This window comes from Staurois parvus, unplaced genomic scaffold, assembly GCF_062004578.1.
Source record: "Staurois parvus isolate SC_StPar_1 unplaced genomic scaffold, SC_StPar_1.0 ptg000887l, whole genome shotgun sequence".
In the NCBI taxonomy this organism is placed as follows: domain Eukaryota; kingdom Metazoa; phylum Chordata; class Amphibia; order Anura; family Ranidae; genus Staurois; species Staurois parvus.
In genome coordinates, this window is record NW_028318683.1 from 1,625,744 (window position 1) to 1,651,311 (window position 25,568).

General features: G+C 43.0%; 1 protein-coding gene across 2 annotated transcripts in view; it reads left to right on the top strand.

Moving 5' to 3' along the window:
- The window catches only part of KHSRP (KH-type splicing regulatory protein), a 59,620-nt gene that overhangs the window by 26,989 nt on the left and 7,063 nt on the right, over positions 1–25,568 (top strand). For both annotated transcript variants that reach the window (XM_089656137.1, XM_089656136.1), the window contains 13 exons: positions 76–133; positions 2,029–2,200; positions 3,004–3,102; positions 8,646–8,738; positions 8,815–8,917; positions 12,055–12,155; positions 12,698–12,839; positions 14,669–14,829; positions 19,783–19,892; positions 20,541–20,641; positions 22,496–22,696; positions 22,781–22,852; positions 24,447–24,655. In XM_089656137.1, coding sequence (XP_089512263.1) covers positions 76–133; positions 2,029–2,200; positions 3,004–3,102; positions 8,646–8,738; positions 8,815–8,917; positions 12,055–12,155; positions 12,698–12,839; positions 14,669–14,829; positions 19,783–19,892; positions 20,541–20,641; positions 22,496–22,696; positions 22,781–22,852; positions 24,447–24,655 — 1,622 coding nt within the window. The remainder of the gene's footprint in view (positions 1–75; positions 134–2,028; positions 2,201–3,003; positions 3,103–8,645; positions 8,739–8,814; positions 8,918–12,054; positions 12,156–12,697; positions 12,840–14,668; positions 14,830–19,782; positions 19,893–20,540; positions 20,642–22,495; positions 22,697–22,780; positions 22,853–24,446; positions 24,656–25,568) is intronic.

Here is a 25,568-nt window from a genome sequence, read left to right on the forward strand (position 1 = left end):
AACCCATGTTGCATAAATAACAGTTCAGTGTACTGTAACTTTTGTTTTCCCCTCCTTTTTTTTTTTTTCCTGTAGACAGTGGAGGTTTACCAGACAGAGTTGTGTCGTTGACAGGCTCTCCAGATTCAGTTCAGTAAGTATGTCTGTACCCTAGTTGTGAGCTATTAGGTGCAGTATGTATCTATATCCAGAATCTGGTCTAAAGTTCCCTCAGCCGTTAAAGTGAACCTGTAGAGAGGTTTCCATACCCCCCCCCCCTATCACCAGCCAGTGTTATGCATTTCTCCTTGTGGCTTCTTAAGTGACCTGAGTGCTTGGTGCTCGTTTGGTGGGAGCATGGGCATGGAGAGCAGTGTTTCTGCTAGGACAGAAGGGCTAATACTGTTATGTAAGAAAATCCACCGCAATCAGCCTTTTGCAAGAATCTAACTTTGCTTCAGTCTTAATTCTGCATGCTTACACATTAAATATTTTATGTGTATCCTCATATTCAGCATTATTTACTTTGGCTGAGGATAACCCTTGGAGTTGGCATTTGCTGGTGAAAGGACCTTTAAAGTCTGACCTTTTGACCGCTGCTTGATCTCGTCCTAATGGTGCACACAGTTTTCCAGCTCCTAAGTAGTTATAACTATGTAGAACATAGGGCCTTGCAGGCTAAATTCTGTTACCTAATGCCGTGCACACTTGTTCAACTGGCAGAGCAGTAAATGTCAAGGCCAAAGTGATGCAAAGAGTTTTGGCTTTAAAGTAAACACGTGAATAATAAACTGTAAACTACTAATGCAGCAATGGGCAAACTACGGCCCGCGGGCTGTATACGGCCCGGCAGACCTTTTAATCCAGCCCGCGGAGCGTGATGTGAGGCTGTCAGGATGTGTGTAGGCGGGGCAGCGTGACGCACGTGAGGGGAGCTAGGCTCCTCTCACAGTCCGCCCTGAAGACCGGAACGGCGCGGGAACACGGCGAGAGGAACGCGCGGAGCAAAGATAAGTAAATTGACACAGAGGGGACTTACTATATGGGGGATGAATTACTATATGGGGGATGAATTACTATATGGGGGATGAATTACTATATGGGGGATGAATTACTATATGGGGGATGAATTACTATATGGGGGATGAATTACTATGGAGGATGAATTACTATGGGGGATGAATTACTATAGGGGGGATGAATTACTATATGGGGGATGAATTACTATAGGGGGGATGAATTACTATAGGGGGGATGAATTACTATAGGGGGGATGAATTACTATATGGGGGATGAATTACTATATGGGGGATGAATTACTATGGAGGATGAATTACTATATGGGGGATTAATTACTATGCTTACTATGGGGGAATATTACTATACTTACTATGGATGACACATACACATCATTCATCTACTCTTGGTCCGGCCCCCGGGTCCAATATATGAACCCATTGCAGCCCTCAAGTCAAAAAAGTTTGCCCACCCCTGTACTAATGCCTTGTGTGCAAAGTGTCCCTAAAGTGCATCCAGACAGTTAATAAAAATTCCCTTTACCATAGACATAAGTGACTTTTATGTAATATTCCTCCTTAAAAAAAAAAAAAATCAGATTTACCTGTTAAACCTGCCAGATCGCATCTTTCACCTTTATTTCCGTTTTGAGGGCAGACAAGACTTTCACTCATACGAATTACATTTCCTATGTCTTGTCAGCCCTCAACATTACATTATCCTACATGTTCCGTTGCTGGAAAGAGTGAGTGACGTGAAGTAATGCTGCGTTTTGAGATGACATTGTATCAAGATATACGTTTGGGCACATGTGACATTGTCTCGATTATCAGGTTTATGTGGAAAATAGTGAACCTCACTGCCAGTTTGTGGTCACGTGACCATGGCTGAAAAATAGCAAATTTTTACTATTTGGAACATTTATAAACTATGCTGTATGTCATGTTGGCTCCTTTGAGAAGATTAATTACTTTAGAAACTATATTCCCTTTTTAATACGTTTCCTCATCTGACCGTCTCTCTTTCTTGCAGAAAAGCCAAGATGATGCTTGATGAAATAGTTGCACGGGGTCGTGGGGGACCACCTAGTCAGTTCCATGACAACTCCAATGGACAGAACGGATCTTTACAAGAGATCATGATCCCTGCCGGAAAAGCTGGGCTGATTATTGGCAAGGGTGGAGAAACCATCAAACAGTTACAAGTATGTAATAACTGATGAGGAAAAAAAATGATGATGGCATGCTGACATTTCTGTCCCTCTGTCCTTCAGTAGTGATTTCTACATCAATCCTCAGCACTATTTACCCTAAAGAGTTAGAAAAGGCTGTGCTGCTGCCCTCCCTGCTTAACTATGCTCTCCAAGAGATAATGTCTGAAAAATGTTCTGCATATGACCATTCTCGGAGTTTCGCTCTCCAGTGTCCCCCCTTCATGCCCTGTGGTTCCACCGAAGCCCCCCCCACCCCACCCAAACACATATATTTTGAGGTGGTTTAGTCCATTTTTTAGGGAATGTGTGTGCGCGTTTTTTTTGTTTTTCCTTTTTTTTGGTTTTCCTTTTTTTTTTGGTTTTCCTTTTTTTTTTGGTTTTCCTTTTTTTTTGGTTTTCCTTTTTTTTTGGTTTTCCTTTTTTTTTGGTTTTCCTTTTTTTTTGGTTTTCCTTTTTTTTTGGTTTTCCTTTTTTTTTGGTTTTCCTTTTTTTTTGGTTTTCCTTTTTTTTTGGTTTTCCTTTTTTTTTGGTTTTCCTTTTTTTTTTTTTTGGTTTTCCTTTTTTTTTTTTTGGTTTTCCTTTTTTTTTTTTTTTGGTTTTCCTTTTTTTTTTTTTTTGGTTTTCCTTTTTTTTTTTTTTGGTTTTCCTTTTTTTTTTTTTTTTTGGTTTTCCTTTTTTTTTTTTTTTGGTTTTCCTTTTTTTTGGTTTTCCTTTTTTTTGGTTTTCCTTTTTTTTTTGGTTTTATGTGCTATAAACTCTGTGTGGGTGCACTGCTGACAACTCTGTCATTTCAGGAGCGTGCTGGGGTCAAGATGATCCTTATTCAAGATGCCTCACAGGGCACTAATGTGGACAAGCCTCTTCGAATTGTTGGAGAACCATTCAAAGTGCAGGTAATGTTGAAGACTTCTATGCCTGATGGCTTAAGAGATCTATACAGTGGCAAGAAAGTGTGCGTGTGTGAACCCATTGTAAATAACTGGTTTTATACAGTAAATCTTCTGGCAATGGCACGTATTTATGTGCCATCCTGGAGGAGTTGGACTGTCTCTGCAACCTCTGTAGGGTCCAGGTATGGCCTCATGCTACCAGCAGTGACACTGACCCTAGCCAAATGCAAAACTAATGCAAAACAGTCAGAAAAGATGAGTAGGGAAAAAATGTCAGTGGCCTCCACCTGTAAAACCATTCCTTTTTTGGGGGTCGTCTCATTGTTGCCCATCTAGTGCACCTGTTGTTAATTTCATTAACACCAAAGCAGCTGAAACTGATTAGCAACCTCCTCTGCTACTTAACTGACCAGATCAATATCCCAGGAGTTTAACTATATAGCTATACTCTGATTAAAAAGTGTTCCTTTAATTTTTTTCAGCAGTGTAGATTCATTATACACAGAGTGATATATTTCAAGCATTTTTCTTTTAATTTTGATGATTTTATGGCTTACAGCTAGTGAAAACCCAAAATTCAGTATCTCAGAAAAATAGAATATTGTGAAAAAGTTGAATATTGTAGACTCATGGTGTAACGCTCTAATCCGCTAATTAACTCAAAACACCTGTAAAGGTTTCCAGAGCCTTTAAATGGTCTCTCAGTTTAGTTCAGTAGGTTGTACAATCATGGGGAAGACTGCTGAGCTGACAGTTGTTCAGAAGACGGTCATTCACACCATCCACAAGAGGGTAAGTCACAAAACGTCATTGCTTAAGATGTAGAAAGAGGTGCACAAGCAACAGCGATAACCGCAACCTTGAGAGGATTGTGAAGCAAAGGCCATTCAAGAATTTGAGGAAGATTCACGCAGAGTGAACTATGGCTGGTGTCAGTGCTTCGCAAGCCAGGACATATCCAGACGTATCCAGGATATGGGCTAAGACTGTCGTATTCCTTGAGTCAAACCACTCCTGAACCAGAGAACGTCAAAAGTGTCTTACCTGGGCTAAGGAGAAAAAGCACTGAACTGTTGCTCAAAGGTCCAAAGTAAATTTTGCATTTCATTTGGAAATCAAAGTGCCAGAGTCTGGAGGAAGAGTGGAGAGGCACAGAATCCAAGTTGCATGAGGTCCAGTGTGAAGTTTCCACAGTCAGTGATGATTTGTGGAGCCATGTCATCTGCTGTTGTTGGTCCACTGTGTTTTATGAAGTCCAAAATCAGTTCAGCCCTCTACCAGGAAATTCTAGAGCACTTCACGCTTCCCTCTGCTGACCAGCTTTATTGAGATGCAGATTTCATTTTCCAGCAGGACTTGGCACCTGCCCACACTGCCAAAAGTACCAATACCCAGTTTAATGATCATGGTATCACTTTGCTTGATTGGCCAGCAAACTCACCTGATCTAAACCCCATAGAGTACCTGTGGGACATTGTAAAGAGGAAGATGAGACAGCAGACCCGACAATGCAGACGAGCTGAAGGCCGCTATCAAAGCAACCTGGGCATCCATAATGCCTCAGGCTGATCGCCTCCGTGCCACGCCGCATTGATGCAGTAATGCATGCAAAAAGAGTACTGAGTGCATACTATGCTGTACATGGACATACTTTTTAGTAAGCAAACATATCTGTATTAAAAATCTTTTTTTTTTTTTTTTGTGTTATTGGTCTTATGTGTTACTGAATTTTGGTTTTTCACTAGCTGTAGGCCATAATCATCAAAATTAAATGGAAATGCTGGAAATATTTCACTGTGTAATGAACCTGCGAGTTTCACATTTTGAATTGAATTACTGAAATAAATTAACTTTTTGATGATTTTATAATTTGAGATGCACCTGGATATATCCAAACCGTGAGCTACTTGAATTTGCTCTCTTTGGTCTTGAATTTGCTCTCTTTGGTCTTTTAACACACACTATCACTATTATACTTATTTGTTAAATAAGTAAAAAAAAAACCTAATCTTTTTGAAAATATGGGAGCCGTGGTTGCAATATGCCTTTCCCACACTCTCCCTGGCTAGTCTGGGGATGTAATGGCGTTCGGTATTGGCACTCTTAAACCCCTGCCCCTTGCCCCTCCCTTTTTTTTTTTTTCTCTCTTTTTCTTCCCCTCCTTCTTTTTTCATTCTCTCTCTGTTTTGGTGTGACTGGACTGCTGCATTTAGCTGTTTTTGTCAGTTACATTATTGTTTTGTAATTTATGTTCCATTGATAGCCCCTGCGTGGGCGTACCTTTTGCCCTGTTGGCATTAGAGCACCGTTTTTTTTCCTTTTTTTTTTTTTTTTTTTTTTTTGCATTTTTTTTATCTGTGCAATTGATAGCCCCTGCGTGGGCGTGTTTTATTGCCTCTCTTTTATACTGTTTAAAAATTAATAAAAACCATTGAAATAGAAAAAAAAAACCTAATCCTTCCAGAAATCCAGTTTAGCCCTGCGCACTCTGCAGTGTCTTGCAGCACTGTTAACAGCAGTGCCCAGTCCATCTCTCCAAAACATCCCCTATAATGTTACGGAGAATTAGCATCCTCCCCCTGTCCTGCCCCGACTTGGCTATGACCGCCTACAACAATGCGCTGTCAACAGCCCTTGACTCACTAGCGCCTTTAACCACACGCAACATCAGACCCCGACCGCTCCAGCCCTGGCAGACTGATCACACCAAAACCCTCAAACGACACAGTCGTGCCCTGGAGCGACTATGGCGCAAAACCAAATCCCAACAAGCCTTCACCCGATACAAATCTGCCTTCCACACCTACACCTCCTTCCTCCATACTGCCAAACAAGCCTACTTCCTGACCCTCATCAAGGCCCTCTCCTCCAATCCTCGCCGACTCTTCTCCACCTTCAACTCTCTACTCTCGCCACCCCCACCTCCACCCAGCACCTCACTCACTGCCCTTGAGATTGCCAATCACTTCAAAAACAAGATTGACACAATTCGCAAGGACATTGCCGCAACTCACACGCCTTCTCAACCCGTCCCCTCTCACACAGCTACCCCCTCATCCCCCCTCCCCCTCGACATAACCCACAGGGACTTCGTCGCTGCTCAAACTCCCTCCAACCCCCTTCCCCCTCACTCAGCTACCCCCTCTACACCCCTCTCCCACGGCCCCACCACTGCTCTGACCTCCTCTCCCACCCCACCCTACATTCCTCATACTGAAGCTCCCCCAACACTCCGCACCTTTGACCTTACTACCATCGAAGAAGTCTCCAAGATCCTCTCTGATGCCCGCCTCACCACCTGCCCCCTTGACCCTATCCCCACACAACTCCTACAACCTCCCTCCCCCTCCATCCTACGCTCCCTCACCCACATCTTCAATCTCTCCCTCTCCTCCGGCACTTTCCCTTCCCCTCTGAAACATGCACACATCACCCCCATACTTAAAAAGCCCTCCCTGGACCCCAATGACCCGAACAACCTCAGACCCATCTCCCTGCTCCCATTTACATCTAAACTCCTCGAGCGCCTAGTCTACGCCCGCCTATGCTCTCACCTCAACGACAACAACCTCCTCGATCCCCTACAGTCCGGCTTCCGTCCCCTACACTCCACCGAAACTGCCTTACTCAAACTCTCCAACGACCTGCTAACCGCCAAAGCTAATGGCCACTATTCAGTGCTCCTACTCCTTGACCTCTCTGCGGCCTTTGACACAGTCGACCACCCCCTCCTCCTCAAAAAACTACACTCCCTCGGCCTCAGAGATTCTGCTCTCTCCTGGCTCTCATCCTACCTGTCACAACGCTCTTTCAGCGTTACCTATAATGCCACCACCTCCCTCTCACTCCCCCTCTCTGTTGGGGTCCCCCAAGGCTCTGTCCTCGGGCCCCTTCTCTTCTCCATCTACACCTCCTCCCTTGGCCAACTCATACACTCTCACGGCTTCAACTACCACCTCTATGCCGACGACACACAAATCTATCTCTCAACCCCCCACCTCACCCCCTCGGTCTCCGCCCGAATCACACACCTGTTGAGCGACATATCAGACTGGATGTCGCTCCACTTCCTTAAACTGAACCTCTCCAAAACCGAGTTTCTTGTCTTCCCTCCAGCCCGGACACCACCCCCCATTGACTTCTCCATCATGTCCAACAACGCCACCATCAAACCCGCCCCGCAGGCCAGAGTACTTGGTGTCATTTTGGACTCCAACCTATCCTTCCAGCCCCAAGTCCACTCTTTAACAAACTCATGCAGACTCCACCTCCGCAACATCGCCAAAATCCGCACGTTCCTAACTCCAGAAACCACTAAACAGCTCATCCACTCCCTCATCATATCGCGACTCGACTACTGCAACTCCCTCCTCACTGGCCTGCCTCGCCGCTGGCTATCCCCGCTTCAGTCCATCCTGAATACGGCTGCCAGACTCATTCACCTTTCCAACCGCTCCGTTTCCGCCACCCCCCTCTGCCAATCCCTCCACTGGCTTCCGATTGCGCAACGGATCAAATTCAAAATCCTAACACTGACGTACAAAGCTGTCCACCATACTGCCCCGAACTACATCACTGACCTAATATCCAAGTACCGCCCAGCACGCACACTCCGCTCCTCACAAGACCTCCTTCTCTCTAGTTCCCTGGTCTCCTCCTCCCATGCCCGCCTCCAGGACTTCTCCAGGGTGTCACCCATCCTCTGGAACTCCCTGCCCCAACCCATCAGATTATCACCTACTCTCCTCTCCTTTAGGCGCACCCTGAAAACCCATCTCTTCAGGGAAGCCTACCCCGCCCCCTGCTAACTTGCCGACCTCCTCCACTCTTCCTACCACTCCATCCCCCACAGCTATCTCCTCCTGTGCCACCATCCCCTCCCTCCTAGATTGTAAGCTTGAAAGAGCAGGGCCCTCGATCCCCTCATGTTTTGCATTGTATTGGTATTGTTCTGTCACATGTTCTGTCCCCCTTTGTAATGTACAGCGCTGAGCGAACTATTGGCGCTTTATAAATACTGAATAATAATAATAATAATAATAATTAGTGGGTGGTGTTTTGTAGTCCTAAAACTTACTGGCCTAGGATGACCATGCTGCTTCCCCAGAGAACACAGTACAGTGAGTGAGCGCTATCATCCTAGGACAGAAAGACTGGCAGGATCACAAAGTAAAAATAAATATATACGCATAGATTACTTTTATTTTTGTATTTAGTTACTTTGGGCAGCAATGAAATCTGTGGGACACTACAGGCTCCATACCATGGCCTATTTTTTTTTCTAGGAATGCCACTTAAAATGCAGGCCATGGTAAGGAGCAATCACTGCGGTGACAGCCTTATAAATGGGTCCCTTAGTTAATACATTTTAAACTCCGAAAGAGCAGTGAGCATCCACTGTTGCACTATAGCTGTGCTATGTTACTGAGCGCATCCTTTTCGGTCTGCTGTGACCTCCGATTACGATGCAGTGAAATGCTTTCATTGTGTTTAATCCTCTTTTGTATATATAATTTTCTTTTTTTTTTTTTTTTTTTTTCTTTCAGCAAGCCTGTGAGATGGTTATGGATCTCTTGAGAGAAAGAGATCAAGGTAACTTTGGAGGAGGAAATGAATATGGTTCCCGAGGAGGAATAGATGTAAGTATCAGTTCATTTCCGGTACTGAATGCTGGCCCGAAAGATGTGTTATTCATTGGTCCAACTTTTATTGCAGGTACCTGTCCCACGGCATTCTGTGGGGGTGGTCATTGGACGGAATGGGGAGATGATTAAGAAGATTCAGAATGATGCTGGTGTCAGGATACAGTTTAAACAAGGTGAGGAGGAGGCTTTCTGTCTCTGGTATTTTACTCTTAGTCCATCAGGACTGAACTGAAGGCTTGGTGATCCAACACCCAAATCCCATCCATAATAAGCAAAAAGTCTTAACGTAATTTAAGATTTACATTCTCTTTTAAAAATCCCAAACATATTATTCTTACCTGCTCTCTGCAATGGTTTTGCACAGAGCAACCCCAATCCTCCCCTGCTGGTGCTCCTCCCACTCCCTCCCGAGCCATGTCCCCCACTCCCACCTCACTGGCTGTAATTACAGCATCCAATTGTTCCTGCTGCTGTGTATGCGCCAATGAGGAGAGGGGGGGAGCCTTGGCTTTCGTGCACATTGCTGGATCGAGATCGGGCTCAGATGAGTAAAGGTGGGAGCTGGGGGTGGGGTTTTTTTTACCTTGATGCTTTAGGTTGGAAAAAAAAACAAAACCTTTCTGCCTTTAGAACTGCTTAAATTCACAGAGCACGCTGGTCTTATTTTACTCAAGATCCAACCTGTGTCCTTTTTGGGGGTAAAATTATTTTGGGGTGGTTGATAATATCTGTGTTCTGGTTGCCAGATGCTAGCTAAGTGCTATAGCTTTATCGTACATTATAGAAACTATGTATACAATATGTATTTACAACAGTTAATATGTGGATTGTGGTTTCTCAAGAGTCAGTTTGCGTATTTTAAAGCTGTGTGCCTATCTTTTGCATTAAGATGATGTTTAGAGACCAGCAGTACAGCAATGAAAGATTAGAGCCAAGTGGAACTCTTTACTGCTTGCACATTATGGCATATTTCAGGGTTGTAGACCTTTTTTAAAAAAAACTACTTGTCCAGGGACTAAATCGGGGCCGCAATCTACTTGTCCCTCATGACAATCTACTTGTCCAGAAAAAAAAAATTTTTTTATTTTTTTTTACCAAAACCGTATTTAACTCGGAGGTGATTTTAGGAATGTCTGGGGCTTTTAAAAACGAGGCATTATAGCAAATGAAATGTGTAATATTTTTAACATTGCACTGTTTATCTCCTCTTCCTCTACAAGGGAGAGACCTTGCAGTGTGATGGACGATTGGCTGCTCGACAGGAAAGGGTGGGTCAAGGGGTTATACTTTCCCTTTCGCTGCCAGAGCCGTGTTTGTGTTTTTTGCACACGTTTTAAAAAAATAATTTTAGGCCTGAAGATTACATAAAACCCCCAAATATTATATATTTTCTGAAAGCAGAAACCCTAGAGAATAAAATAGTGGTAGTTCCAATTTTTTATGTCGCATGATTTTACCGCAAACTTTTAGTAAAAAATACAAGTAAGTTAATTTTAGGGCACAAAAAAGCAAAAAATTACCCTATATTTTTATTTTTTTTTTTTTTTATAAAAGATAAGGTTGCAGCGAGTAAATATCCAACTTGTCAAACCTTAAATTTGTGCGTGCTCATGAAATGGCGACTAACTTCTGTACCCACGGGCGGACTGACAACTCATGGGGCCCCCGGGCAATAGGGTGGATCATGGGACCCCTGTGTCCATGCCCAAACTAAAAAAAAAAAACTATGAAAAAGGTACCAGGGGCATCTCATGGGGCCCCCTACTGACCCCGGGCCCTCAGGCACTGCCCGAGTTTCCGGATGGCCAGTCCGCCCCTGTCTGTACCCTATATTTTCTATAGGTTGACACTTTTAAAGCTCCTTATAGGTCACCAGTATAGTGTACAGAGGAGGTCTGGTGCTAGAATTATTGGTCTCATTCTGGCGTACGCGGTTATATGTGACGTGTATTGCAGTCGACGGTTTCATGCGTAGGCACCACAGCGTGTGCTTTTATGTTTGTGCGTATATGTGAGGGTGGGGGCCTCTATTTTTTTGAAGGGGGGGGTAATGGTATGTGCTTGGGTGTAACTTTCATTCTTTACAATAAAAAAAACAAACATTTCATCACTTAAAGGACAAAGTCCCCTACAAAGTCCCCGATTTTTGGTGACATGTTCTCTTTGAGACATCCAAGGTCTAAAAGACCCTGAATGTCTCCCCTCTGCTCCACTGAATGTAATGCAGTGCACATCGCACCGCATTACGTTCTTTCCCAGGGATTGCATTACAATCTCTCAACGGGGACCTGGAAGTGACATCATAACGACAATTCTGGGTCCGCACAAGAAGGGGAGTGGAGCGGACTTGTCCACTCTTCTCCCTACACTAGCCAGGCCCGCAGATGTGCAAGCGGAGCCTGGGAAACCTCATGGGGGGGTAGTGTTGTGGAGAGGCTTCCACCTGATAGGTGAGCCCACTGCTTGCCTGCAGTAGGGCTAAAGATTAAAAAAAAAAAAAAACTACCTACCTGGGTGTCGGGTGTTAGGAATCCAACATCCCTGATATTTACCCTCTATTGTGCCCTCCTACAGCAGTGTATTGTCTGCATTTATATTTTGTTGCTTAATCCACTGCGCTGTTATCTTCTGCTAGTCTTTTTGGCTCCACCACTGAGCATCCTGGAGTTAGTCTCTGCATCTTAAGCCTAGTACACATGACCAGAAAATCGTATGCAAAATACCCCTTTCCAAGCGATTTGTACGATATTCTGATTTAGTACACAGCTTTCATCCACAATTATTCTAAGCGACAAGCATGAAAATTGTTCTCATACAATTTTTGTTTAATCAGTTCTGTTTTTGTCCGAAAATCCAATACATTACCTCACTTTTTAATTTTTACTCTGTTGGACAACAAGTTTCGTAACTTAAGTAACCTTTTCACTTTCTATATGAGAACAGCATGCAAAAAAAACAAACAAACAAACATGGACAATCATTTTGTCAGATATTCTCATTGTGTGTACAGGTCTTTAGACTTGCTTGGAATGAGCCAGGGGTGTACACCACTACAAGTAGTCTGCACAAATCTAAAAATTGGTAGGAACAATTTTTATTCTGGAAATCGTGCTTTTAACTTTAAAGCAAATCCCAGCAAGTTTGAAGCAGATCAGATGTTGCACAACTTTTTATTCCTGGTGAACCTTATGCCTGTGTGGGTATGTGTTTTTTTTTTTTTTGTTTTTTTTTCTGCACTTTGTATGCATTTTGAACACTTTGATCCTTGTTGGTTGCTATCCCTGTACTAACTATGCCTCCTTCCACACAGATGATGGGACTGGTCCCGATAAGATAGCACACATCATGGGTCCACCAGACAGGTGTGACCATGCAGCCAGGATTATTGGGGACCTGCTGCAGAGTTTGAGGGTAAGTCATGAAAAATTTGTAGGCATTTAAAAGATAAGTTCACCTTTTTTATTTAAAAAAAAAAAAAAAAAAATCCAGCATTTTTTTTGCAGGTAAAAAAGTGCATTATTTTTATGCTGGAGTCTGTAAAGCAATTGCACCTGTGTTCAGCAGATCCTGTGTGCAATACCAGAATCCTGCAGATCCTCCATACACTGTCTGCCTGTACCTCTGATACAGGCAGGCAGTTACTGAATTGCAGGAAGAATCAATGAACTACGAGGCCTCTCACCAGTGCCCTGGCAGTTCATTTACAGAATAATGCGGTCGTGTGGATGGAGCCCCACATGGCCGCACTGTTTTGAAATAACAGTGGGTGCAGGGAGAGGATCCCCCACCTGCTGTCACAGGGAGTGGGGGGGAAAGGATGCAGGAGCTATGACATGTTACGTGTTCCACCCTAAATACGATGGAACATGTAGCATTCCAAAGGTGAACTTAGTCTTTAAAATATCTTATCTCTGTATATTCATTGCCTTTTTTTTTTTTTTCCCTTCTTTCAGAGTGGTCCACCTGGACCCCCAGGCCCTGGCATGCCACCAGGTGGCAGAGGAAGAGGCAGAGGGCAAGGACCATGGGGACCTCCTGGTGGTGAAATGACATTCTCTATTCCCACTCATAAATGTGGCCTGGTAATTGGCCGAGGTGAGTCCATATTTGTGTTTTACACTTTACTGTCCTCTTGGATGCATTAATAATATAGAAAACAATGTGCACTACCATAAATAAATGAGTTTCTGCAAAAAACACTTAGTTCCCACACACAATATACAACAAAAACAAAAATATACCATATTTTTCGCTCCATAAGACGCACCTAGGTTTTAGAGGAGGAAAACGAGAAAAAAAATATTCTGAACCAGTGGACTAAAGACAAAGTACAGGAAATGACCCAGAGACTGCAGACAGACCTAGTACAGGAAATGACCAGAGACTGCGGGCATTGTGCAGGAAAGGACCGTGGGGGGGCGCTGGTACCCAAATTTGACAGGTACCTGCTACCAGACCATTCAAAAGCGCAGCGCTTCTCGCATGCGCAGTGGGCACCCGGCTGTGAAACCGCAAGCTGTCAGAGCTGGGTGCCCACACTAAAGATGCCGGCGTCAGGGGGAAAAAGGACAGTGAGGACACCGCTGGACCGAGGAACAGGTAGGACCGAGGAGTAGATTCTGCTGCACAGAAAAGCCGAGTGGCCGGCCCAGTATTCTAACGCGGCGGGAATACCAGGCCAGCCGCTCCACATTCGCTCCACACATTTTTTGGGGGGGGGGGGGTGGGTGCATCTTATGGAGTGAAAAATATAGTAATAGTGGTGCGCTTCTCATAACATTTAAACATACAATGATATAACAAAAATAGTCGGTGCCAAAGTGCAAAATAAATATAACAAATCATCAAAGTCTTTCAGTGCACAATCAGCCCAAAGATCATAAATTCTTGTGTTTCCACTAATAGTGCTCCACACCTGAATGATTTCAGTGCCCCTCCACCTGAAATGGATGGTTACTCGCCTCAGGTTGTAGACTTGTATGCAAAATAGGTCTAGCAAGCATGACCATTCCAGAAACTGACTCCAGATGGCAGCAAAGGACATCACTAAGCTCTGCCCCACCTCCCTGACGAAGCCACATGGGTTGGTGGTGTAACTCGTGGGGCGGAGCTTAGTGACGTCACTTCCGGCTATGGACTTGCGGACAAGAAGTTTGGATTTTTCATGCTGACAACGCATTTTATATTCTGCTATATTGTGAGTGCAAACTTTGTTATCTCAGTTTGTGTTATTAAATGGTTTTACACAATTGGAGCCTGTTCTATCTTCCTTTATATGCTGAGTGCTGAGGAGGTTCCTGTGGGTGATCAGTATTCCCATCCCTGTTAATATACAGTACAAGTCCTTTGCTGCCATCTGAAGTTCGTTTATGGAATGGTCATGCTTGTTAGACCTATGTTGCTATATAGGTCCACAACCTGAAATGAGCGGCCATCCTATTTCAGGTGGAGGAGCACTGAATTCATTCTGGTGTGGAGCACTATTAGTGGAAGCACAAGTATTTATGGTCTTTGGGCTGATTGAGCACAGACTTTTTGATGATTCGATATATTTTTTTGCATTTGCGCACAATTTATTTTTGTATTATTGTATGTTTAAATAATGGAATCTTCTACTCTTCCTACCAGTCCATCCCCTACAGTTACTACCTTTTTGTACCACTAGCCCCTCCCTACTAGATTGTAAGCTCCAAGGAGCAGGGCCCTCCTAACCCTCTTGTATTGTTGCTGTATTGTCTCCAGTTATATTGTAAAGTGCTGATCAAACTGTTGCGATATAAATCCTGTATAATAATAATAATAATCATGTTATGAGTAGCTCAACACTATAACATTTCTGTCTTGGATGTATTGCTAATTTTCTCAGTTGTTACTCTCTCAATGTTTTTCCTGGCCTCAGTTTATAGATTGTTTCTGCTTCACAGGTGGGGAGAACGTCAAGGCAATTAACCAGCAGACAGGAGCATTTGTGGAGATCTCCCGACAACCGCCACCTAACGGTGACCCCAACTTTAAAATGTTCATTATCCGTGGCTCACCACAGCAGATTGACCATGCCAAACAGCTAATTGAAGAAAAAATTGAGGTATTGTGGCCTTTTCTTAGTGTACTAAATGGGGACAAATCTGTTTACCACAGAAGCTAGGCCTTCTTTTTTTTTTTTTTTTTTCTTCCCCTCCTAGCATTCCATCCATACCAGAGTATAGTAAGGAGACCAACACATTAACAAATAATGCAGGGAAATGTTTTTAAAAAAAGCTGCTTTAAACAATTGTGTGGTCTCGAGATTTAAATGTAGAGAGGAGTTAAGCAGGCGTGCTGCAATGTTCAGACTTATAAACAAATCTACAGCAGGAGGTTTTTATTAAAATGGATATTCAGATGTAGCAGGATCTTAAAGTGTTTGTACTCTGGATTGAGACAAGTGCACATTCTAGAAGGATATGCTTTTTTCAAATTTCGTGTCTCAGGATTACAAAGCATCATTTCTGTCTGCTGCCTCGTTCCTCTGCTGTTGGCACTTCTGATGAGTTTCCCTTACACAAAGAGAAAAATGGTGAAGGGGAGGGCACAGACTGTGACTGACAGCCTCAGCTGTTCCTGACAGCTTCACAGTTCCTGTGAGCTGTGTGGAGGAGGGTCTCTTCTCCTCCAGTCAGCTCTCAGAGCTCTTCTCACTTAGTGTAACTTCAGCTTCCTGCCTCCAGCTTTTCAGAGCTGAGAGATACAGTTTAAATTCTGCACTTTGAATGGATGTAGGGGAAAGATGGCATACAACTTCTGTAGGAGGATTTCTTCCATCTTGTATATCTGAGGCCAGTTGCTTGCATAGTTATAGTTAGTCTGGATGAAAAAATACAAAAGTTCATCCAGTTCAACCAAAAAAAAAAGTTATAATCCTATACCCTCAATTGATCCAGAGGAAGGCAAAAAAACCCAGCAAAGCATGATCCAATTTGCTGCTGCAGGGTAAAAAAATCCTTTCTGATACCCTGAGAGGCAATCGGATATTCCCTGGATCCACTTTACCTATAAATGTTATATCCAGTTATATTCTGTGTATCCAAGAAAGAATCCAGGCCTTTTTTAAAGCAATCCACTGAGCTGGCCAGAACCAACTCTTGAGGGAATCTATTCCACATTCTCACAGCTCTCACTGTGAAGAATCCTTTCCGTATTTTGAGATTAAATCTCTCTTCCTCCAGATGTAAAGAGTGCCCCCTTGTCCTCTGTGATGACCTCAGGGTGAATAACTCTACACCGAGTTCACTATATGAACCACTGATGTATTTATACATGGAGATCATATCCCCCCCTTATGTATTATACATGGAGATCATATCCCCCCTTATGTATTATACATGGAGATCATATCCCCCCTTATGTATTATACATGGAGATCATATCCCCCTTATGTATTATACATGGAGATCATATCCCCCCTTATGTATTATACATGGTGATCATATCCCCCCTTATGTATTATACATGGTGATCATATCCCCCCTTATGTATTATACATGGTGATCATATCCCCCTTATGTATTATACATGGAGATCATATCCCCCCTTATGTATTATACATGGAGATAATATCCCCCCTTATGTATTATACATGGAGATCATATCCCCCCTTATGTATTATACATGGTGATCATATCCCCCCTTATGTATTATACATGGTGATCATATCCCCCCTTATGTATTATACATGGTGATCATATCCCCCCTTATGTATTATACATGGTGATCACATCCCCCCCTTATGTATTATACATGGAGATCACATCCCCCCTTATGTATTATACATGGAGATCACATCCCCCCTTATGTATTATACATGGAGATCATATCCCCCCTTATGTATTATATATGGAGATCATATCCCCCCTTATGTATTATATATGGAGATCATATCCCCCCCCTTATGTATTATATATGGAGATCATATCCCCCCCCTTATGTATTATATATGGAGATCATATCCCCCCCCTTATGTATTATACATGGAGATCATATCCCCCCCCTTATGTATTATACATGGAGATCATATCCCCCCCCTTATGTATTATACATGGAGATCATATCCCCCCTTATGTATTATACATGGTGATCATATGCCCCCTTATGTATTATACATGGAGATCATATGCCCCCTTATGTATTATACATGGAGATCATATCCCCCCTTATGTATTATACATGGAGATCATATCCCCCCTTATGTATTATACATGGAGATCATATCCCCCCTTATGTATTATACATGGAGATCATATCCCCCCTTATGTATTATATATGGAGAACATATCCCCCCCCCCCCCTTATGTATTATACATGGAGATCATATATTTTTTTTTCCCCCCAAGTCTGTAGACTTTACCTTACACATTAGCCGTGTGTGGGGAACTGTGTCAAACGCTTTTGCAAAATCCAGTATACCACGTCCACCCCCACCCCTCTGTCCAAGGTTTTGTAAAAAGAAATCAGATTTGTTTGACAACTTCTGTCTTTCATGAATCTATGCTGTCTGCTGCTTAGCCACTTGCCCTCCTGTGGATTTACCCCCCCTTCCTGACCATGCCATTTTTTTTTTTTTTGCGACACAGTGCTGCGTTATTTTAACTGACAATTGCGTGGTCATGCTACATTGCACCCAAATGAAATTTTTATGTCTTTGTTTTTCGGTAATTGATCGCCTCTGTGGGTGTTTTTTTCTTTTGTTTTTTTGTTTGTTTTTTTTTTGCGCTATAAACAAAAAGACCGATCATTTTGAAAAAAAAAAAATTTTTGGCTTTGCTATTAAACATGTCCAGTAAAAAAAATTTAAATCAAATTTCGTCATAAATTTAGGCCAAAATGTATTCTGCTTACATGTCTTTGCTAAAAAGAAATCCCAATACGTTTAAATTAATTGGTTTACATGAACGTTATAGCTCCTACAAATGGCGGTTTATAGACTGGAATTTAAAAAAAAAAATACAAATTTAATACTAGTAATGGCGGCGATCTGCGACTTACAGTGGGACTGCGGCAGGCATTCTTACACTAACTGCCACTGACATGATTAGTGCTAATAAAAAGCACTGACTGTACTACTGACACTGGGCAAGAAGGGGTTAACATTTGGGGTGATCAAAGGGTTAACTGTGTGCTGTGTGTGTTTTACAGTGTAAGCATGCTGCTTTGTATTGCTCTATATGCAGAGCAAAACAAAGCAGCATGCTGGAGCTGACAGGAGAGATTTGTATTGTTTACATACAGACCTCTCCTCTCACAGTGTTCGTCGGCGATTGCCGGGTGCTGGCACAGAATCTCTGGCCAGGACTCTGTGATCAACACCTCCAGACACCAATGGTAGTGCAGGGAAGGGAGGCACGCGCATCCTACCCAGAAACACAAAATCACATGTGTATATATACATGTGGTTTTTCGCAGCCCTTCTGCCCTATAGCAGTACTTCTGCTATAGGGCGGTCAGGAAGCAGTTTAATAAAACACCACATAGATGAGTTTTTGCTAAACAAAAAAAAAACTTTAACTCTCCAGTATCTTCCCAACTATGGAAGTTAAACTAACAGGTCTGTTATTACTTGGTAAAGATTTTGACCCCTTTTTAAATATTGGAACCACATTGGCCTTCTGCCAATCCAGCGGTACTATGCCAGTCATTAGAGTCCCTAAAAATTAGAAACAATGGCTTTGAAATGACAGAGCTCAATTCTTTAAGGACCCGTGGGTGTATGCCATCCAGTCCAGGTGCTTTATTCACCTTTATTCTGTCTAAATATTTTTGAATCATATCAATTGTGAGCCAATGTGGATCATCTGGAGCTGTGTCAGTACTATGCCCACTATGGACAAGAGCTCCCTCATGCTCCTTTGTATACACAGAGCTGAAGAAGCTATTTAATAAATTTGCCTTCTCTTTGTCCCCAGTCACCCTCTATAGATTATTTTGTAAAGGGCCTACATGCTCGGACCGGACCTTTTTACTTTTAATATATTTTGAAGAATTTTGGGGGGTTTGTTCTATATTTTGCAATCTGTCCTTCGTTTTCAGTTTTTGCGGCCTCTATTTCCTTTTTACTTGTTATATTTTTTGTAATGTTTAAACGATGATAGCGTTCCTTCATTTTTATGTTTAATAAGAGCTCTTGTAGCTTTTCTAACTTTGGCCGTAAGCCACATAGGTTTCATTTTTAGCATTTTAAACTTGTTGCCCATGGGAATATATTTTGCAGTGTGTTCACATAGTCTTTTTGAAGAACTCCGATTTCTTTGTTGTGTTTATTGATGCCAATATTGCCTCCCAGTCAGTCTTGGAGTACAGCTCTCAGCCTTGAAAAATTATCTCTCAAAGTTGAGCGTTTTTTATTTTTCTAATTTGTGCTTGTTTACAACTAACAATAAATGAAATCATGTTATGGTCACTGCTACCCAGATGTTATTTTATATGTACATTAGTAATAAACTCTGCATGGTTTGAGATGACCAGGTCCAGCAGAGCATCATTCCTAGTTGGGGCCTCTATGAACTGTACCATAAAATTGTCCTGTAGTAGGTTTATAAATTTTTGCCCTTTTGACTGACTGTTCCTGCAGTACCATTACTCCAGACAATTTCTGGGTAGTTAAAATCCCCCATAATTATCACTCTCCCAGTTCTTTCGATCTGTGCAAAGAGCTGAGTCTCCACCTCCTCATTAACACATTATGGCTTATCACAAACTCCAGCGATTACCTTTGTGGTACGCACCCCCATGTGCAGTTCCACCCATAATGCTTCAGCCTCATCACACTCTTCATCAACTAGGTCCTCTTTCACACTCGCTCTGAGATCACGTCTCACATAGACACACCACCACCTTTCCTTTTCACAGGGTAAATGGAAGTGTTTACAACCGCTTTAAGTGATGTACACAGTATTTTGCATTTTGTTGGGTAATTGTGGTTTCTCTTGCACTGAATTTAGAAGTTCATGGTTAATTTAAATAGTGCTCAGTTTGTCTAATTTTATTTGGTATTATTTCTTTCTAGGGCCCTCTTTGTCCGATTGGGCCTGGCCCTCCCGGTCCTGGTCCATCTGGACCCATGGGACCATTCAACCCAGGCCCTTACCCACCCGGACCTCCAGGAGCTCCTCCACAGTATGTACTGCCATATGATCTCTGAAACAGATTGAAATTGTATAATCACCTGTATGAGTTCTGTAAAGGACAGCTGGGTTAGTGCCTGTCAGGAGCGAGCAGACACTGGCTACATTCCCACATACAATTGGACCATGTAGAGCTATTGTAGCCACCTTCATAAAGGAAGTTAGGGTGGGGAAAAATGTATTTTTCTGGATATAGTTTACAGTGCATTACAAGGGATACAGATGCCTAATGGTTTTCCTTGGTTTTGTGACATTTTTTAGTGTTTTTTTCCAGCCAAAATAATTTAATTTAATCTTGGGTAGTGTGGGGAAGTTGGTACACATGTTGCGGTTTTGACTTCTCTCTGGGGCTCTGTTTAGAGATTTTCCTCAGTTCTTCTCTTGCTTACAATGATTTAACCAGGAAGAAAGTCTATTACTGCAATTATTTTTACATCTTTAATTCCATATAGGAGACAGATGAAAAGGTAGTTATACCTGTATAGTGACCAGCATTACATTGATTGTGTAGGTTATCACAGGGTAGCGTGACTATCTCTGTCGTATAGCTTCATGTGTTGTACATTTGTCTGCCTCTGTGTTGTGAACAACACAACCTATTCTTCAGGACTTAAAATACTGCATTTCTTTCCACCTACAGTCCGGGTCCTCCGCCACCACCTCCCCCACACCAATATCCTCCACAAGGTTGGGGAAGCACGTATCCCCAGTGGGGGCAGCCGCCAGCTCCTCACGACCCCAGTAAGTGTTCTACTATTCTAGACTCTTGTTACTCGAAGCTATGTTTTTAGGGCCTCTTTCATTTTTTTTTCTTTAATATGTTAAGACCATTCAAAATGTATGGTAACATTTTGAACGGTCTTAACATAGTAAAGTTAAAAAAAAAAAAAAGAATAACACCATGGTGTCAGCTTGTTTTTCACAGTAGATTCACTTGCGAGCATTGGACAGTACGGTCATGTGACAGAGCTGACCATTTAGGAGTTTTGTCCTGGAAGTAAGCAGAGACTCTCATTCAGCTTTGTGCCTTGACCAGTGTCCAATGGCACACATTATGCTGCTGCACTGCGTCTGAGGCTGTGCACAGATTGGTATCCTGCAGACTTGGGAGGCATATAATTCTAAGTACAGTAAGTGTTGTAGGGACAGGCTAAGAGCAGGCATTATTATTATTATTGTGTGATATATATATATATTTACTTTTTTCCAATTATAAAGTGGAGATACCCTTAAGTGAATGGAGATGCAGCCATTGTGCTGACTCACCTGTGTACCTGTCCGATCCAACTGTGCGGCTGCATATCCATTCACTTATAGCGCCTGTCTACTTGCAGCTCCATGCTACTCCAAGATGATAAATAAATGCCTCTTCACACTGTATGGGGCTCTGCACCTGTGTGAATGCAGCCTTAAAAGAGAAGTATAGCATTTTAAAAATAACAAACCGTTATACTTGGGTGGATGCTGCACTTGTTCACTGCTGCTTCTAAGCCTGAGAACTGAGTGATCAAAGACCGTTTATCGCTCAGTTCTCAGTCTTCAGGGAGCAAGGAGAAGGTGAATGGCTCTCTTGTCTTCCCGCCCCTCCAGATCTCGCTGGAGCACTAGGCTGTGGAGGGAGAGGGAGTGGCTGGCTCAGTCTGTCAGTGTTGGCTTGCTGAGAGGCTGAGCCAGCTGCTGGTCCAGGCATCTGGGTGGATCCCCACTGTTATTCTCCCCCCCCCCCCCCCCCACACACACACACATTACCGGTTTTGATCCTGCCTGTACATTTGTTTTTCTACTTCCTGGAATAGTGACAGCACTGTTCATTCTACAGTTCAGTATTAAGCGAAGATCACTAACGGGAGGACATGACCTCAAACTAGTAGGAGGAATGATCACAAATCTTAGAAAGTAGTTGGTGTGTAGAACAGACTTTCAGCAAAGGTAGAGTTGGTCAGCAGTAAGTGAATGTAAACATGCTTGGGACAAGCCATAGCTCTGTACTCAGACAAAAAGTTTAAAGAAGAGAACCAACTAAAATGTTTTCAAGATAGCTTGGCCTGTTAAAGGAAGTGGAGAAAAAAATGTGATGGGTTTCATTAGCTTTAACAGATCAGTGTTTTTGTTCATTTTGATAACCAATCCCTTCTGTACCAGTTATTACCTGTTGATCTTGCCAGTAGATCCGCTATTTTATTTTTGCTCTGGTTACCATATGCTCCATTTTCTGTTATAAAAAAATATATTTTACAGTTTGCCGTCCACTCTCAGTAACCTGCAGAGCTGGTACTGGGGAACAACCCCGCTAGGGGGCACAAGCACTATCAATAGATTTGTGCTTAGTTGATTGGCTGTGGCAGTTGACCCAGTGATGGCAGATGAGAAGAGAACCTGTATTTCACAGCTTAGCAGTTTAGTGATTACAGCAGGAGGCTTCATGACTGTAAACCAGGATGATGAAATTGAACCGCTCTGTTGGTAATGTTTCTATGAAAAGTGGACTGACTGCTGAGTAACACCTATTCCTACCATGCTGTAACGTATTGGGAAAATGACCCCCCTCCCCCCCCCCCTTTCACTTATCACTTTTTTTTTTTCTTCTTCTTGCAGCAAAACCTCCAGCCCCCACAGACCCCAGTGCAGCCTGGGCTGCTTATTACTCACACTATTACCAGCAGCCTCCTGCCCCCGTCCCTGGACAACCTCCTGCTGTCCCCGTCCCGCCACCACAAGGAGAACCGCCACAGCAGCCCCCACCTGCCAGCCAGCCTGACTACACAAAGGCCTGGGAAGAATATTACAAGAAGATGGGTGAGTGATGAGCAGTGTATGGGTTGCCTGTGGTGTGACACAGCTGGGTCTTGCTGCTGACACTTTGACTGCTTCTGCCCACAGGTCAGCAGACACCTCAACCTGCAGGACAGCCAGACTATACAAAAGCATGGGAGGAATATTACAAGAAACAAGGTAGGTCTCATCCTGAAAACAAATGGCTGACAACACTGCAGTTCAGTTATGTCTTGTTATCCGACCTGCAGGACAAAGTTTGTGGCTTTTATATCTACTATAAGTTCAGCTTTTATGCCTCACAGCACCTAATCTCTCACTCAGCCCTTCAGGTGATTGTAGAGAAATAATAAAAAGCTCCGTTTAGGGGATGTATGCTCCTAATTTAAAATGGAGCCCATTAGTAATCTTTATAGCTTCAAAGACTGAAGTCTAAAGTTGCCCAAAGCTCACTCACATTCTCTTCCTTCTGTGTGTGACACCACACTTTTGTAAACTGGCCCAGTAAGTGGATGTAAACGGTAAACATGTTTTATTGATGTGTCTATGGACATTACGTGACAATCCTAGTCCAGCTGTTCACTGTCCTCTGTGTATAGAGCAACATGCACATCTTTTTATATCTCCTGGCTAGGGCTAGCTTAAAGCAGAACTAAAGTTCCACTATAATACACTGTGAGCAAGCAGACATTTTATTGCAGGAGAGACATGCAATGTCTGTTCTGCAATTAAACACACCCACCTACCTGTTTCCTCTCGGTGACCCCCAGACTCTAAATTGAGCTGCACATGGGCAACTCGGCCTACAGCGCCCAGGCTGATCCTGTGCGCCGGAATGGTTAGCTCCTATGAATGTGCCAGTGTGACATCCATCCCACGCCGGCCAATGAAGGTGGCCAAAACCCAGCACACAGGTGAAGATGTTGGCGAGGGGGTGCTTGGAAAGTGAGTATTCCTCCCTTCCGGCTGGCTGTATACGAGTAACTTTTCATTGAACAAGCGGGTTGAAAGAGAAAATTACTCTATTTCCTCCATCCACACACTCGTGGGTGGGGGAATACCTCCTGCTGAGCTCTTGCATTTTGACAGTGGGGATAATTTCACTGCCATCAAAAACACTCAGCAGTGCTTATCAAGAGGAAAATTTTTCCAACAGACTGTACAGAAGTCGATCAATAGATTGATTGTACTACCAGCCTGACCATACATGGTTTGAAATGTGGCCAGTCTCTGCTGAACCGGCCGCATTTTGATCCATGTATGACCGGCTTTAGTTTCGCTTTAAAGTTTAACTTCTTTAACTTTTTTTTGTGTTACTTTAAATCGATCATTCGGGTCGTTCTGCTTTTAGTTAGGCTTTAAAAGAAACTTTATCTGAGAGACATGGAAGCTGCCATTGCTACAAATCATTCTTTAAATGCTACTTTCGGGCTGTCATGTTCATCTTTTTGCTTCATAATGTGCCCGTTACTTTGGGACAAGCATGCAGATAAGGATCTCTACCTTTTACAGATATGCATTCTTGTTCCAGATCAGGTCCGTGTAATAGCCAGACAAATTGAGAATTGGCAATGGCAGCCCCCATATCTGTTGAGAGAGGTTTAGTTTAGGATCAGGACTGGGCCTTTGAATGAGGCAGCTAACAACTTTTTGCTAATGATTGTGTTGGCAGGGGCTGCAATTTCATCTTATAGTGGTTATCCTAATATTCATGATGTTACATCTGCTGTAATGTGCAAAGTGCATCTAAGTGTTTGATAATCATCTCTTACAGCTCAAGCAGCGGCCGCCGCAGCAACTGCTGGTGCTCCAGCTGCAACAGCGGCAGCAGCCACCGCCACAGCAGCAGCAACTGCCCCACCTGCAGTCCAGCCAGACTATAGTGCGGCATGGGCAGAGTATTACAGACAACAAGCAGCATACTATGGACAGGCACCAGGAGCCCCACCCACACAACCTCCTCCAGCACAGCCAGGGCCACAGGTGAGTTGTGGTTTTTTTTTTTGTTTTTTTTTTGTGTTTTTTTTTCTTCTATAGTTGCTTTTCCTAGTTTTACAACAAATCCATATGCGTTATTTTATGTTGGCCACTTTACAGGTGGAACTGTAGCATGCAGTTTGTCATTCTTAATTCTTACAAGCAAAAATGTTTTGTTCCAGAACAGGCAGTGTTGGGGATGTATATGTGTGTATAATAACTGTTCTAGTAGGTAAGATGTGCAGAAGGTATGACTGGAGGCAAAATGTGAGCATCTGATAGCGCACATCTTGGGAGAACCAGAAATTTGGGCACTGGTGCAAACTTTACCTCTATCCTTTTACCTGTTGTAGTAGTGCTGCTTTATCCCTAATGGATAGGTATGTGTCATGTTATCCAATTGTATTTCCTCCCCTTTGCCAGGGCTGTTACATTTTAAACGCTCAAGGCTAATGGAGAAAAGTTTTTTTTTTTTTTCCTTTTTTCCCAATATGTTTGCAACTGAACAATTCTAGCAAGGCAAATGTTTCCATTTACAGTGAAGTATATCTATCTGTGGGTGTACTTGTTAGTGTGGGAAATAGATGACTTGGGCCACCTTGGCCCAAAGTAACTAGCTAAAAAGACAGTAAAACTGGAGATCAGCTTTAAGCACTTTACCTCCGCCCTATAGCAGATTTACTGCTACAGGGTGGACGTTCTGTGCAAAATCACATATATAAACATGATTTTGCACTTCTGCCATAGGGGGCACGTGCCTCCTGAGCGCTGCTTCTGCGGTGATTGGACACAGCATAAGCCGATAAACAGGTGTCGGCTAATGGATGAACCGCCGGCACCCGTTGTTCGCTGAGGAGACTGACAGAATGTAAACAAAGCAGAGCTGTGTTCTACCAGTGGTGATCTACTAGATTTTTTT